The sequence below is a fragment of the Salminus brasiliensis genome, chromosome 25 (assembly GCF_030463535.1).
Source record: "Salminus brasiliensis chromosome 25, fSalBra1.hap2, whole genome shotgun sequence".
NCBI lineage: Eukaryota > Metazoa > Chordata > Actinopteri > Characiformes > Bryconidae > Salminus > Salminus brasiliensis.
In genome coordinates this window covers 341,923-356,460 of record NC_132902.1, presented here as the reverse complement: position 1 = coordinate 356,460, position 14,538 = coordinate 341,923, and the positions used below count along the sequence as shown (strand labels likewise).

Below are 14,538 nucleotides of genomic sequence, written 5' to 3'. Positions count from 1 at the left end.
CAAATAATAATAAAAAAAGACCAATAGAAATGGAGTTATGAGGTTTTTGATCTGACAGTGATGATATACAGATCTGTCACTCAAGCCCTTCTAATGCAGCCCTGGGAAACAAACAGGCCCTCAGAGCCCATAACTCCAATCCCTCGCTCCGACTCTTTCATTTGCCTGTCATTCATCTCCCAAACGTCCGTATAAACACACTTAAAGGAGGCCGGCGTTACTCACACATGACTTCATCTGGGTAAGGAGCAGAATACCGCACTGCATGATGACTGGAGAAGAACGAGGAGGAGGAGGTGGAGGAGGTGATTTTAGATCATCCAGGTCACTAAAATGATTTATTCAGAGCTGACCCTGCTTTTGTTGGAGTGACTGTCCCACCTCACCTCATCATCCCATCCAAAAGTACTAGATGGAGTTCCTCCACTGCTTCACAGCTCCTCAATGCTGGGGGGCTTTATACCCCTCTAGCCCACGCCTGGTATTAGGCAGCATGGAGCCAATAGGGTCATGATGCTGATCTGCTCCAGAGGGTCCTATTCTATTGGCAGTACTTCTTCTCTACAGGGACTAGACCAGCTGTGTGTGTGCATTTGCACATCCGCACAAGTAGCTGAATGCATTTTCACTAAAAGGGGCGTCCACAAACATATGGACACGTTTTAGAAACAAGCAACTCATTCAGATTAGTCATGTCCCGACCAGGTCCAGTGGATGGAGATCGGACCATCGTCTGTTTTAGGCCTGATTCGGTTCTGATTCTTTGTTTTTTCCGCTGTGCCGAAAGGTTCGGATTCCCGGAGCGATCCAAAGCAGTGAGCAGTTGGGGGGCCGAATGCGTCCGAATACTTTACTTGAAACGTCCTCTCCTAGATTCTGCTGATCTGGTGCTCATGTGGATCCGTGAGCTGGTCAGCTCTGCCGGGAGACTTACCGAGGCCATGAGCTCTAGATGAGCGGGATCGAGGAGATCAGACAGCAGAGGAAGGGTCAGGAAAGTCTTTTTGAAAGAGTTTATGGAGGATCTGGAGGAAGTGGTGTCTGTTACATGCATATCGTCGCTGTCCCGCGAAAACCTTGTATCTCCATTTTTGTCTTTTGTTTCAAAGCGATCACCAAACAATCAGACTCTAGCAGTCCATCACGGAGAGAGTCATAGCTCACCACACTGGAGCTCGTCCGCTCCGTCCTCACAGTCCTTCTGCCCGTCACACAGCCAGCGGGTGGAGATGCAGTGACCGCTGGGACATGCGAAGTGGCCGTCCGCACATGCCTGAGCTTTAGAGGCTGAAAGAGGTCAGGGAAATAAAACGGGGTCAGTCGGAGGCGCTCGGGGACATTTGAAGAACACAGAGTGGACGAATGCCACGGGGACGCGGGACGTTCTGTCTTCACAGCGTGCAGCAGAGCAGCCGGATTCAGCCGGAGCTGCCGGATCTGCATCTTTAATAAGGCGGGAAGCATTCAGCCCGCGTGCCAAACGCACACAAATCCACGTCTGCTCCACGCTGTTCTTCAGAACGCCGCTCTGTCCCGGAATGGGGCCTGGAAGACAAACACGGCAACAAACCAGCGCAGGAGGGGTAAACAAAAACAAAGGCAGAAAGCAGAGCGCACCGCGGCACCGCGCCTCATCAGAGGAATCGCCGCAGTCGTTGGCTCCGTCGCACAGCCAGTGAGGGAGAACACACAGGGAGGTGGAGTTACACCTGAGGAAAACGCCGCCGCGCACACGCACGCCCAGCCGGTGGTAATCCACACAGTCCACATTACCTAAAACACACACACACACACACACACACACAAAACAGCGGGGATCAGAGACACACACACACTGCCTGCGGTAATCCACACAGTCCACATTATCTAAACACAGGAAAAAGTGGACGAGACGCATGAAGAGACACACTCATATGTATATATATCTATATGTAGTAATAATATATCCCATATGTATTATATATATAAGTATCTATATGTAGTAATAATATATCCCATATGTATTATATATATAAGTATCTATATGTAGTAATAATATATCCCATATGTATTATATATATAAGTATCTATATGTAGTAATAATATACACCATATGTATTATATATATATAAGTATCTATATGTAGTAATAATATACACCATATGTATTATATATATATAAGTATCTATATGTAGTAATAATATACACCATATGTATTATATATATGTAAGTATCTATATGTAGTAATAATATACACCATATGTATTATATATATGTAAGTATCTATATGTAGTAATACTATACACCATATGTATTATATATATATGTAAGTATCTATATGTAGTAATAATATACACCATATGTATTATATATATATAAGTATCTATATGTAGTAATAATATATCCCATATGTATTATATATATAAGTATCTATATGTAGTAATAATATATCCCATATGTATTATATATATAAGTATCTATATGTAGTAATAATATACACCATATGTATTATATATATATAAGTATCTATATGTAGTAATAATATACACCATATGTATTATATATATATAAGTATCTATATGTAGTAATAATATACACCATATGTATTATATATATGTAAGTATCTATATGTAGTAATAATATACACCATATGTATTATATATATGTAAGTATCTATATGTAGTAATACTATACACCATATGTATTATATATATATGTAAGTATCTATATGTAGTAATAATATACACCATATGTATTATATATATGTAAGTATCTATATGTAGTAATAATATGCACCATATGTATTATATATATATATATGTAAGTATCTATATGTAGTGATAATATATCCCATTTGATTTATATACTGTATATGTAAGTATGTATATGTAATAATAAATAAATATATACATATATATATATCTCTCTCACACACACACACACACACACTAGTTGATCTTACTGCAGTTCTTCTCATCAGAAGCGTCGGCACAGTCGATGATTTGATTGCACCAGGCTGCCTGTGGGACACACACACCGTCCGCACAGCGCCGCTGCACAGCCGAGCACGAAGAGCCTGAGAACAATCAACAGATCAGTAGAACCATCTAGAACCACAACAGAACAGCAAAGTTCCCTGACCGCTAATGTACTGCATCTGACCACCGCACTAAAGCGAAACCCAACTGAAGCCAATCAGCCCAGACATGTCCGGCCCATTTCTACAGATCTGGACCCACACGCTGGACACCTGGCACTGCTGTAAGCTGAATGGGTGGGGCTAAACTGCTGTAAGCTGAATGGGTGGGGCTAATTTATTCACACATGTATGCAGGTACTCACGATTGCAGTAGACTTCATCCGAATTATCGCCACAGTCGTCCACCCCGTCACAGAAGCGAGAGTTGGACACACAGCGCTGGTTATAACAGGGTTTATAACCATCCCTACAGTTACGGTTCTCTGTGGAGAAACAGGAAGAGCCTCATAGAACCTTCATCAGCAGCCTTTCATGTCTTATTAACTACATCCAACTCAGCCTGAACCACCTTCACATAAACCTGCAGAATCAAATTCTAGACATGTGCATCCACTATGAATTCTCCAGCATCCACTATGAATTCTCCAGCATCCACTATGAATTATTCAGTATCCAGTATGAATTATTCAGTATCCAGTATGAATTATCCAGCATCTACTGTAAATTATTCAGTATCTAATGTAATGTATTATGTATCCACTATGAATTATTCAGTATCCAGTATGAGTTATCCAGCATCTACTGTAAGTTATTCAATATCTAATGTAATGTATTATGTATCAACTATGAATTATTCAGTATCCAGTATGAATTATTCAGTATCCAGTATGAATTATCCAGCATCTATTGTAAATTATTCAGTATCTAATGTAATTTATGTATTCCCTATGAGTTATTCAGTATCCACTATGAATTTTTTCAGTATCTAATGTAAATTAGTCAGTATACTCTATAAATTCTTCTTCATACTGTAAAGTATGTAATATCTATAACTATGAATTATTAAATATCCACTATGAATTTGTTTGTTTATTCTAAGCCATTCAGTATCCACTATGAGTTGCTCAGTATACACTATGAAATATTTAATATCTAATATTAAACATTCATTAAATACTATGAATTGCACAATATCCTCTATAAATCATTCAGTATACACAATAAAGTAAACAATATCCATTATGAATTAGACCGGATCTGCTATGAAACATTCAGTAACTACAAGGACTTATTGAGTATCCTCTGTGAATTATGCAGTACCCACTCAGAGACTACTGTATGAGATCTGATGTTCTTAGACTGAGGAACTGAAGTGTGGCCCCTCATCCAGACCCCCACAGTGTGATGGTTGAAAAACTGAGCTACTCTGAGCTTCATCTTCTTCTCCGAACAGAAACTGTGGAAACGGAAATTTGGAATGCAGGTGGGTCGGGAGCGCTGTAGCAGAGCCGGAACGCTGGATTGGAAGCGGCGGAAAAGGGCAGGGGAAGGTTTCCTCATGCATTATTAATGACGGGAGGAAGTGGAATCCAGCAGGACGCCGCGGGCATTTCCTGGCCCGAGGAACGGCAGACAGCGGCTTCCAGAAACAGATGTTCGCATTATGAAGACTCTCGGGCTATTGTCTCTGACTACGAGCCGCAAGCGGGAGCCAGGAACTGCAGGCCTCGCTGCAGGGGGCGCTTTTTAAAGCCGCTGTGAGCTTTGTGAGGTTGAGACACCGCGGGTTTAAAAGACTGGGATCAAAAACGCAAATCTGTTTCCTCTGAGGCGAAATAAAACCAGCCGTACGACAACACCTCACACCGAGGAGTCCAGACTACATTACCACTGCTCCCTCTCCTTCACTCTCTGAGATACTCTACAGGCCGAACTTACCGGAGCACCGGAGTGGCTTTAACCACAGAGCGTGCTCTATACTAATTATTCACGTATACATTAAGAACTGTATTATTACAAACTGTTTATGAGTCAGTAGCTACTATGAATTATTCAGTAACTAATGCAGGATATTCAGCAGTCTGTCAGTGCCGCCGGCCCTCACCGCAGTACTGCCTCTTCTCGTCGGATCTGTCTTTGCAGTGCGGGACGCCATCGCACGTCATCTGGTAGTCGATACACCCTCCGTTTCCACACTCGAACTCCAGGTGCGCGTTGCAGGAGGAGTTCGCCGCTGCCGCAGGAGAAGAGAAGGACGGTTCAGAGAGGGTGAGCGACAGCCCAGAGCACCTGACGCTAACTACTGTATAAACTCATTTTAATAATTACACTGCTTTGTATATTACAAATATTACACATCACCCTGTAACATCATCTAACAACATCCCACATCACCCTGTAACATCATCTCGCAACATCCCACATCACCCTGTAACATCATCTCGCAACATCCCACATCACCCTGTAACATCATCACCCTGTAACATTATCTAGTAACATCCCACATCCCCCTGTAACATTATCTAGTAACATCCCACATCACTCTGTAACATTATCTAGTAACATCCCACACCCCCCTGTAACATCAGCCTGTAACATTATCTAGTAACATCCCACATCACCAGAGAAGTTCTCCTTAACTGGTGACATCATCACCCTGTTAAGTCCTCTCCAGTCACGTCCTGCCACTGCCCTGCTACCCTGAACACCTGCTCATTTCCTGCGCTCCTCTTACAGCCCGCGGCTTTAAACCTCTTACACACACACACACACACACACACACACACACACAAAGCATTCATATTTATAGCCTCGCTCACAGCGTGGCCTCCAGACAGCCGCCGATACAGAGCTCAGTGTTTCTGCTCCGCAATCTCAGCTAGAAGAGAGACGCCCAGCAACAACAACAGGTAGGACAGAGAGCGAGAGACAGAGAGCGAGAGACAGAGAGCGAGAGACAGAGAGCGAGAGACAGAGAGAGAGAGAGAGAGAGACAGAGAGAAAGAGAGAGACAGACAGACAGAGAGAGAGAGAGAGACAAGTAGAGAATAAAAGGCTTCTTTATGAAGTTCAGATGTTGTTCATCTTCACCAGAACAGCACTCTTCACTGCTCTTCACTGCTCTTCACTGTTCCTTACACACATACACTTGCACTACTTTAGCTTTAGCACTGGGGCTATGAGGCTAATGTAGCTAACAAGTAATGGAAGATAACACCCCACCAATTGGCACTGGAGCTATGTAGCAACACCCTAGCAGCCCCCAGGATACCTGAGCAAATCACGATCTCCTGCCTTAATACTGCTCCATTTCAACTGGAAACTATCACCCTAGCAACCAGCTGGGACACCACGGCAACTATCGAGAGAGACAGAGACAGAGAGAGAGAGAGAGAGAGAGTACAGGACTTACATACACATCTGTTATCATCCAGTAGTATCCGCTCGCCCCGACAGCTGCAGGTCACTGTGCCCCTCGGGGTCAACAGGCAGAGGTCCTGGCAGCCTCCGTTATTCACACTGCAGGGGGACAGCTCACCTACACAGAACACAGCAGAACCTTCAGAACCCAAACGGGAAGGGTAAAACCGTGCTCCACCAATCACAGCTGTCTCTGGTGTTGCCATGACTACAAGCATGACAACCTTGTCCCAGCAATGTAAACCCTGTGATGTAAACTGAGGTGTGAAGAGTGTGTAGAGACAGTTACTCCAACAGAAGCAGGAGAAACTCTGAATGTCCCAATACTTTTGTCCATTTATGTATTTATGTACTGGCGTGGTGTGAAACATATGGTCCAATTGTTGATTTAACACCAAAGGTCTCACACTGTACACACACACACACACACGCGTAACCCCTGCTTGAGGAGGAGTGTGTGTGTGTGTGTGACTCACAGCTGTGTGTGTCGTTGGCCACGGCGGTGATGCCCATGGGCTGCTGGGGACTGTCTGCTCTCAGGATCGTCAGGTCCGCTCCGGTGAGCTTATCGCTACGCATCACTGCGCGCTGCTCCCAATCTGACCAGAACAGGAACTCTCCGTACACCGCCAGCCCGAAAAACGTCCCGGGACCCGCCTTCAGCACCACCTGCCCAGAGAACCAACCGAAACGAGCAGAATAAACAAACATTTTGATTAATTAATGAATCAATTCATTCATTCGTTTATTTATTCCGTGTACCCGACCCCCTCGGTCGTCCTCTCCCCTACCACATCTAATGCCCCTGACGCTGGCAGGGCGAGGACTGACGCGCCTCCTCCGACAAATGCGCAACCAGCCACCGCCACCGCCACCGGGTAACCAACGCGCTCGGAGGAAGGTGCCGGGTACCTGGCTCTGGTGCAGCGGCTGGCAGACACCCGTGGCGTTCCGGCTGTGCTCTCATTGAGTTCTTTGAATTATCATGGTTCTATCTAGAACCATGTGCTGGTTTGTGCTGGTTTCTGCTGGCTCTGCTGGTTTCTCCTGGTGTGTACTGGTGTGTACTGGTTTCTGCTGGCTCTGCTGGTTTCTCCTGGTGTGTACTGGTGTGTACTGGTTTCTGCTGGCTCTGCTGGTTTCTCCTGGTGTGTACTGGTGTGTACTGGTTTCTGCTGGTGTGTACTGGTGTGTACTGGTGTGTACTGGTTTCTGCTGGCTCTGCTGGTTTCTCCTGGTGTGTACTGGTGTGTACTGGTTTCTGCTGGTGTGTACTGGTGTGTACTGGTGTGTACTGGTTTCTGCTGGCTCTGCTGGTTTCTCCTGGTGTGTACTGGTGTGTACTGGTTTCTGCTGGTGTGTACTGGTGTGTACTGGTTTCTGCTGGCTCTGCTGGTGTGTACTGGTTTCTCCTGGCTCTGCTGGTGTGTACTGGTTTCTCCTGGTTCTGCTGGTGTGTACTGGTTTGTACTGGTTTCTGCTGGTGTGTACTGGTTTGTACTGGTTTCTCCTGGTTTCTCCTGGTTTGTACTGGTTTCTCCTGGTTTGTGCTGGTGTGTACTGGTTTCTGCTGGTGTGTACTGGTTTCTGCTGGTTCTGCTGGTGTGTATAATTGATGGTATCTTGCACTTTTTCAGGCTTTATTAATTCAGACTCTGGAGTGTTTAATGGATGAGAGTGGAGTCCTGCTGTTCAGACGCCGGGATGAATAAAACAGGGCTGAGAGTGACCGCCGCGCTGGACCAGCGCTACCATTAGGACACCGGGAGTGAGCGTCCGGCACAGGCTCAGCGGCCAGAGACACGCTGCGGGGGAGAGTGTGTGATAAAACACCAAGCGTGTGTGTTACTCAGACTGTCACCAGCAACACTCTGTCACACACACACACACACTGCATCTTTCATTACTAACCACATTATAAAAGATTTAGCTCCTCTCTGCAAATACACACACACACACACACACACACACACACACTAGGGGGGTGTTTCCCTGTCTTTGTGCACCTCTGGCACACACAAGCCTATACACACACACACACACACTCATCGTTTCTCATTTTGTCTTCTCTCTCTCTGTCTCTCTCTCTCGATCAGGATGATGGACATGTTGAGCAGACACTCCACTCAAGTCTTTATCCTGCTCAGTTATAAATGTCTGAGTGTGTGTGTGTGTGTGTGTGTGTGTGTGTGTGTGTGTTAAGGCTGAGGATGAAAGGGGGCAGCGTTCGTGCAGCTGTGTTGTTGTCATGGCGGCCGGGTGACAGATGTTGGCGTCATTTCTCCACATCGTCCTCACACCTGCGTACAGCAGCGTTACCCTCGCTCGCCCCGAGACACTCCCATCACCAGCGGCCGAACGGCACTGAGCGACCCTTCCTGTGAGGGAGCTTTCAGAGGTTCCGGCGTCTTGAGTGCTTAAGGTTATCTAGAACCGAGCCCACTCTGACTGAGTCTGTTCTTCTCAAACTGCGCAGAACAACAGGTGGTCCCGAGGACCTGCAGGCCTGATCAGACTGCCAGGATCTCACCTCACAATAACACCCACCCCACCGGCCTCGGGGGTCTCCTCCCCCCAGAACCATTCTCACGTTTTAATTGGGAAGATGGCAGGTTGTTTCATTAGCACGGCAGGATCCATTACCGGCCGTTCGGGGGGAGCTGCCATCCATATTCATATCCATATTATATCAGCTTTGACCACAAGGGGCAGCTGATATGTGTGGTGGTTGCTAGGGTGTTGCTAGGTGGTAGAAAAAGATGTGTCAATATATATAAGTTTATACTATATAAGAAATCAAAGAAAAGTTACTGATTGGTCTGCTATCTGTGGTAGTGGTGGTTGCTAGGGTGCTGCTGAGTGGTTGCTAGGTGGATGCTAGGGTGTTGCTAGATGGTTGGTTGCTGCATTTGTGATGGTAGCTTGGGTGCTGCTACGGTGGCTGCGATAATACCACGAGTGGAAGTTAGAATGTTGCTAGGTGATTGATGTGGTGTATGTGATGGTTGCTGTGGTTTTCCAGGTGGACGTTAAGAGTGTTTCTAGGTTGTTGCTATGGTGTACGTGATGCTGGTTTGGGTGCTGCTATGATAGCTGTTATGGTTCCTCAAATGTGATGCTAGGATATTGCTAGATGGTTCTTGTTGCATATGTGATGGTGGCCTGGGTGCCACAATGGTGGTTGCTGTGGTTCCCCAGGTTGATGGAGTGTTGCTCGGTGGATGCAATGCTGTTGCTAGGTGCTTGCTTGCTATGGTGTACTATATGTATGGTGGCTTGGGTGCTGCCATGGTGGTTGCTGTGGTTCCCCAGGTTGATAAGAGTTTTGCTAGGTGGTTGCAGTGGTACCCCTAGGTGGATGCTAGGCTGTTGCTAGATAGTTGCTGTTGCATTTGTGATGGTGGTTGCAATCATACCACGAGTGGAAGTTAGAATGTTGCTTGGTGGTTGCTATGGTGTATATGATGGTTGCTTGGGTGATACAGTGGTGGTTGCTGTGGTTCCCCAGGTTGATGCTAAAGTGTTGCTAGGTGGACACAATGGTCCCTCAGTTTGATTCTAGAGTGTTGCTATGTGGATGCTATGCTGTTGGGGCTAGGGGCTTGCTGTGGTGTAATGTATGCATGGTGGCTTGGGTGCTGCCCTGGTGGTTGCTATGGTATCCTAAGTAGATCAGAACAGCTCCGGATACTCACGTATCGGTGCGACCCGTCATAATCACATCTCTCCAGCGAGCCCAGGCTGCCGTCCGAGAAGTACAGCTTCTCGGCTCGGTGGTCAATGGTGAGTCCATTAGGCGTGAGGATGCGCTCGCTAACGACGAGCCGGACGTTCCTTCCTGAAAGGGTCGCTCTCAGGATGCCCGGCCTTCTCTCGTTCCAGTTGGTCCAAAACATCAGGCTGGGAAAGAAGAGATGGGGGGGAAGCACACATCCCGTTTCATTATGCCAACACAATAACGCAAGCCTGATCTGCCGGAGCCGATATCTCAATCTCCGCAGCTTTAGCATTGCGGCCGCGCTAGTTTCTCAGCGCTGGCGGTTCGGAATACACTCTGAGGAGCTCTAAACATCTCTCGTCTTTTCTAAAGGTGCTTTCACACATCCACGCTGTTAAAAGGAGCCGAGGGTTTAGAAGCACAATAGAGGAAAGCGCTGTAATGGATCCGGGGCCGCGGCTAAGTGCTAACGCAACCTCTTATTACCTTCAGCTCAATGCCAGAATACAAAATATCAAAATAACGGCGAGAAGCTTTGAAGTGTGTTCAGATCTGAGTTGGTTTTAGAGGAGAAATGATGGAGAATCTAATGTTCTTCATAGTCTTTATTATAAAAGACTCTGAACTCCACAGCTTAGCTCCACCCATTCAGCCTACAGCAGCTTAGCTCCCCCCTTCAGCCTACAGTAGCTTAGCTCCACCCATTCAGCCTATAGTATCTAAGGTCCACCCATTCAGCCTACAGTAGCTTAGCTCCACCCATTCAGCCTATAGTATCTAAGGTCCACCCATTCAGCCTATAGTAGCTTAGCTCCACCCATTCAGCCTACAGTATCTTAGTTTCACTCATTCAGCCTATAGCAGTTTAGCGCCACCCATTCAGCCTATAGTATCTAAGCTCCACCCATTCAGCCTACAGTATCTTAGTTTCACTCATTCAGCCTATAGCAGTTTAGCGCCACCCGTTCAGCTTAATGCATCTTAGCTCCACCTATTCAGCCTACAGCAGCTTAGCTCCACCCATTCAGCCTATAGCAGCTTAGGTCCACTCATTCAGCCTACAGAAATTTGGTTCCACCCATTCAGCCTATAGCATCTTAGCTCCACCCATTCAGCCTATAGCAGCTTAGGTCCACTCATTCAGCCTACAGAAATTTGGCTCCACCCATTCAGCCTACAGAAATTTGGCTCCACCCATTCAGCCTACAGCAGCTTAGCTCCACCCATTCAGCCTATAGCATCTTAGGTCCACCCATTCAGCCTATAGTATCTAAGGTCCACCCATACAGCCTATAGCAGCTTAGGTCCACTCATTCAGCCTACAGCAGTTTAGCTCCACCCATCCACAATGTTTATGTCAGTTTAGCCCCGCCCATTCTGCCTACAGCAGTTTAGCCCCTATAGTATTCCAGGTGGTGCTTCTATGGTGTCGCTAGCTTTTAGCTATGGTGTTGCTAAGTGGTTGATAGGTGGTTGCTATGGTGTTGCTAGGTGGTTGCGCTAACATGCCCCTGTTTGAGCGGGGGTACCCCAAAAGTCCGATCAGGGGTGAAGGGAGGTTGTGAGGTACCAGAACGGTACAGTACAGGGCCCCACACTGAGGCCCCTGACAGATGAAAAGGCCTCGTTTCCGTTAGCCTCGCCTCAGCTAGCATTGTCCTGACTTGCTTCATCCTGAAATGGAAATCCGAAAGTGTGTTAGGGTGGTGTGTGAACGCCACCTCCGAGTGTCAGACACCAGCGAGACGGTGCGAGAGCTAGTCGTGATTCTAGCAGCCCCCTGAACTGACAGGCTAGCTAACAGACTAGCGTGCTAGCCTTATTAATGCTGTCAGTGGATGACACAGCAAACCGGTCCACAGGGACCGCCCCCCCCACCCCCTCGCTCTCGCTCTCTCTGATGAAACGTAATGCTGGGCTAAGCGTGGACAGACAACTGAGCAGGGCTAAACTCCAGCTGCGCTAACAGCTCAAGATAATTAGCGCTATGATCCATCAACCGCAGGCTGTGGCTGCTCAGCTACAGCGGTTCCCACTACCAGGCAGTTGCTAGGTGGTTGCTTTGGCATCCCAGGTGGCTGCTATGGTGTTGCTAAGTGGTTCATTACTGTGGTATGCTAGATGGTTACTATGGTGTTCCTAAGTGGTTTCTAGACGATTGTTGTAGTGTTGCTAAGTGATTGCTAGGTGGCCACGATGGTATCCCAGGTGGTTCTTCTAGGGTGTTGCTAGCTGGTTGCTATGGTGTTGCCAAGTGGCTGATAGATGTTTGCTATGGTTTTGCTAAGTGGTTGCTGTGGTATGCTAGGTGGTTACTATGGTGTTCCTAAGTGTTTGCTAGGCAATTGCTATAGTCTTGCTACGTGGTTGCACTGGTTTTGCTAAGTGGTTGCTAGGTGGTCGCGATGGTATCCCAGGCGGTTGCTATGGTGTTGCTAAGTTGATACTAGATGAGTGCTACACTTGAGGAAAGATGATTGCTGTAGTATTTTAGACATTTGTTTAGTGGTTGCTATGGTGTAGCTAGGTGGCTGCTAGGCAGTTACTATGGTATTCCAGGTGGTAGCTCAGGTGTGGCCAAGTGGTTGCTGTGGTACCTAAGGCCAAATCGCCAAATCAGAAGAAGAAGCAGGAGCAGAACTCGGCGTCAGGAAAAAATCCCATATCTAAAGAAGAGCCTTTAATGAAGTGTGCAGCTCTCGTGGGGGGTCTCGCGGGGGGTCACACGGGCAGCGGATCTGAAGAGGGTTGGACTCCTCGTCCTCGCGGGTCACAGCGCTGTGAATTAAGCGCTGGATTGGCTGATGAGAAATGAAGGCTCCGCATGTGGTGAGGAATCTAATTACTGTGCTGTAATTAGTGGATCTCTTTCTTAATTGACCTCTGCGAGAGACATATTTCAAAACTACGATTTCAGACGCCGGTAATGTGGAGGACGTTTATGCTCTCGAGCCAGAGAGAGTGAGAGTGAGAGTGAGAGTGAGAGAGAGTGAGAGAGAGTGAGAGAGAGAGTGAGAGAGTGAGAGAGAGAGTGAGAGAGAGAGAGAGAGAGTGAGAGAGAGAGTGAGAGAGAGAGTGAGAGAGAGAGTGAGAGAGAGAGTGAGAGAGAGAGTGAGAGAGTGAGAGAGAGAGAGTGAGTGAGAGAGTGAGAGAGTGAGAGAGTGAGAGAGTGAGAGAGTGAGAGAGAGAGTGAGAGAGTGAGAGAAAGAGCGAGAGAGAGAAAGAGCGAGAGAGAGAAAGAGCGAGAGAGCGAGCGAGAGAGAGAGAAAGAGCGAGCGAGATGGGGAAACTGTAATGTGGTCTGAAGGGTAGAACTAGTAGAGGGTTATATAGAGCACATACCAACATACAGCTCCTCCTTCTTCACTCAGTAATGAGTTTTATAAATAAATAAATTCAAAGTGTAAACCGTATAATTCATGGTGGATACCAAATAATCATAGTGGATACCGAATCATTTAAAGTATGTACTTAGCAGTTCATAGTGGATATGGAATAAATCATAGTGGATACCAAATAAATCATAGTGGATACCAAATAAATCATAGTGGATACCGAATAATTCATAGTGGATACCGAATCATTTAAAGTATGTACTTAGCAGTTCATAGTGGATACGGAATAAATCATAGTGGATACCAAATAATTCATAGTGGATACCAAATAAATCATAGTGGATACCGAATAATTCATAGTGGATACCGAATCATTTAAAGTATGTACTTAGCAGTTCATAGTGGATACGGAATAAATCATAGTGGATACCAAATAATTCATAGTGGATACCAAATAATCATAGTGGATACCGAATAATTCATAGTGGATACCGAATCATTTAAAGTATATACTTAGCAGTTCATAATGGATACGGAAAGCCACAGTGGATACTGAAAAAAATCATAGTGTAAACCATATAATTCATAGTGGATACCGAATAATTCATAGTGGATACCGAATAATTCATAGTGGATACTGAATCATTTAAAGTATATACTTAGCAATTCATAGTGGATACGGAAAGCCACAGTAAATACCGAATAATTCATAGTGCATAGTGTGGCTCTATTTTTTCACATGACACTGTATCCAGTAAATCTTTAGACTCTCACTTTTGGCACTCGTCCAGAGCGAGGACGTGCGGGTGGTCATCCTCGGCCATGCGGAGAACCGTGTCCAGGTGGAACGCTCCCGGTCGGCTCTGGTCCACACTGTGCCGTGTGACGGTGGCTGTGGTGGAACTCGTCCAGTAGAGCGCATCCCAGCCGCGGTGGTACGCCAAACCCTCCACTGAGCCAACATCTGCACACAACCCAGCACAGAGCTCCGTTACACCCGCCAGCAGTCTAATAACCATGGCAACAATAATAATAATTATATTATATATGTTTTATAATAATGTTCAGGTTATTAAACATTTTTTTTTAATATTTGCAGAACTTAA

The 14,538-nt window shown here is 46.2% G+C and overlaps 1 protein-coding gene across 1 annotated transcript in view; it reads right to left on the bottom strand.

Moving 5' to 3' along the window:
* Positions 1–14,538, bottom strand: part of lrp1ba (low density lipoprotein receptor-related protein 1Ba) — a 161,464-nt gene that overhangs the window by 38,389 nt on the left and 108,537 nt on the right. Inside the window, 9 exon segments of the mRNA XM_072670858.1 lie at positions 1,165–1,287; positions 1,618–1,773; positions 2,942–3,055; positions 3,322–3,441; positions 5,064–5,192; positions 6,372–6,497; positions 6,856–7,048; positions 10,075–10,279; positions 14,207–14,396. Coding sequence (XP_072526959.1) covers positions 1,165–1,287; positions 1,618–1,773; positions 2,942–3,055; positions 3,322–3,441; positions 5,064–5,192; positions 6,372–6,497; positions 6,856–7,048; positions 10,075–10,279; positions 14,207–14,396 — 1,356 coding nt within the window.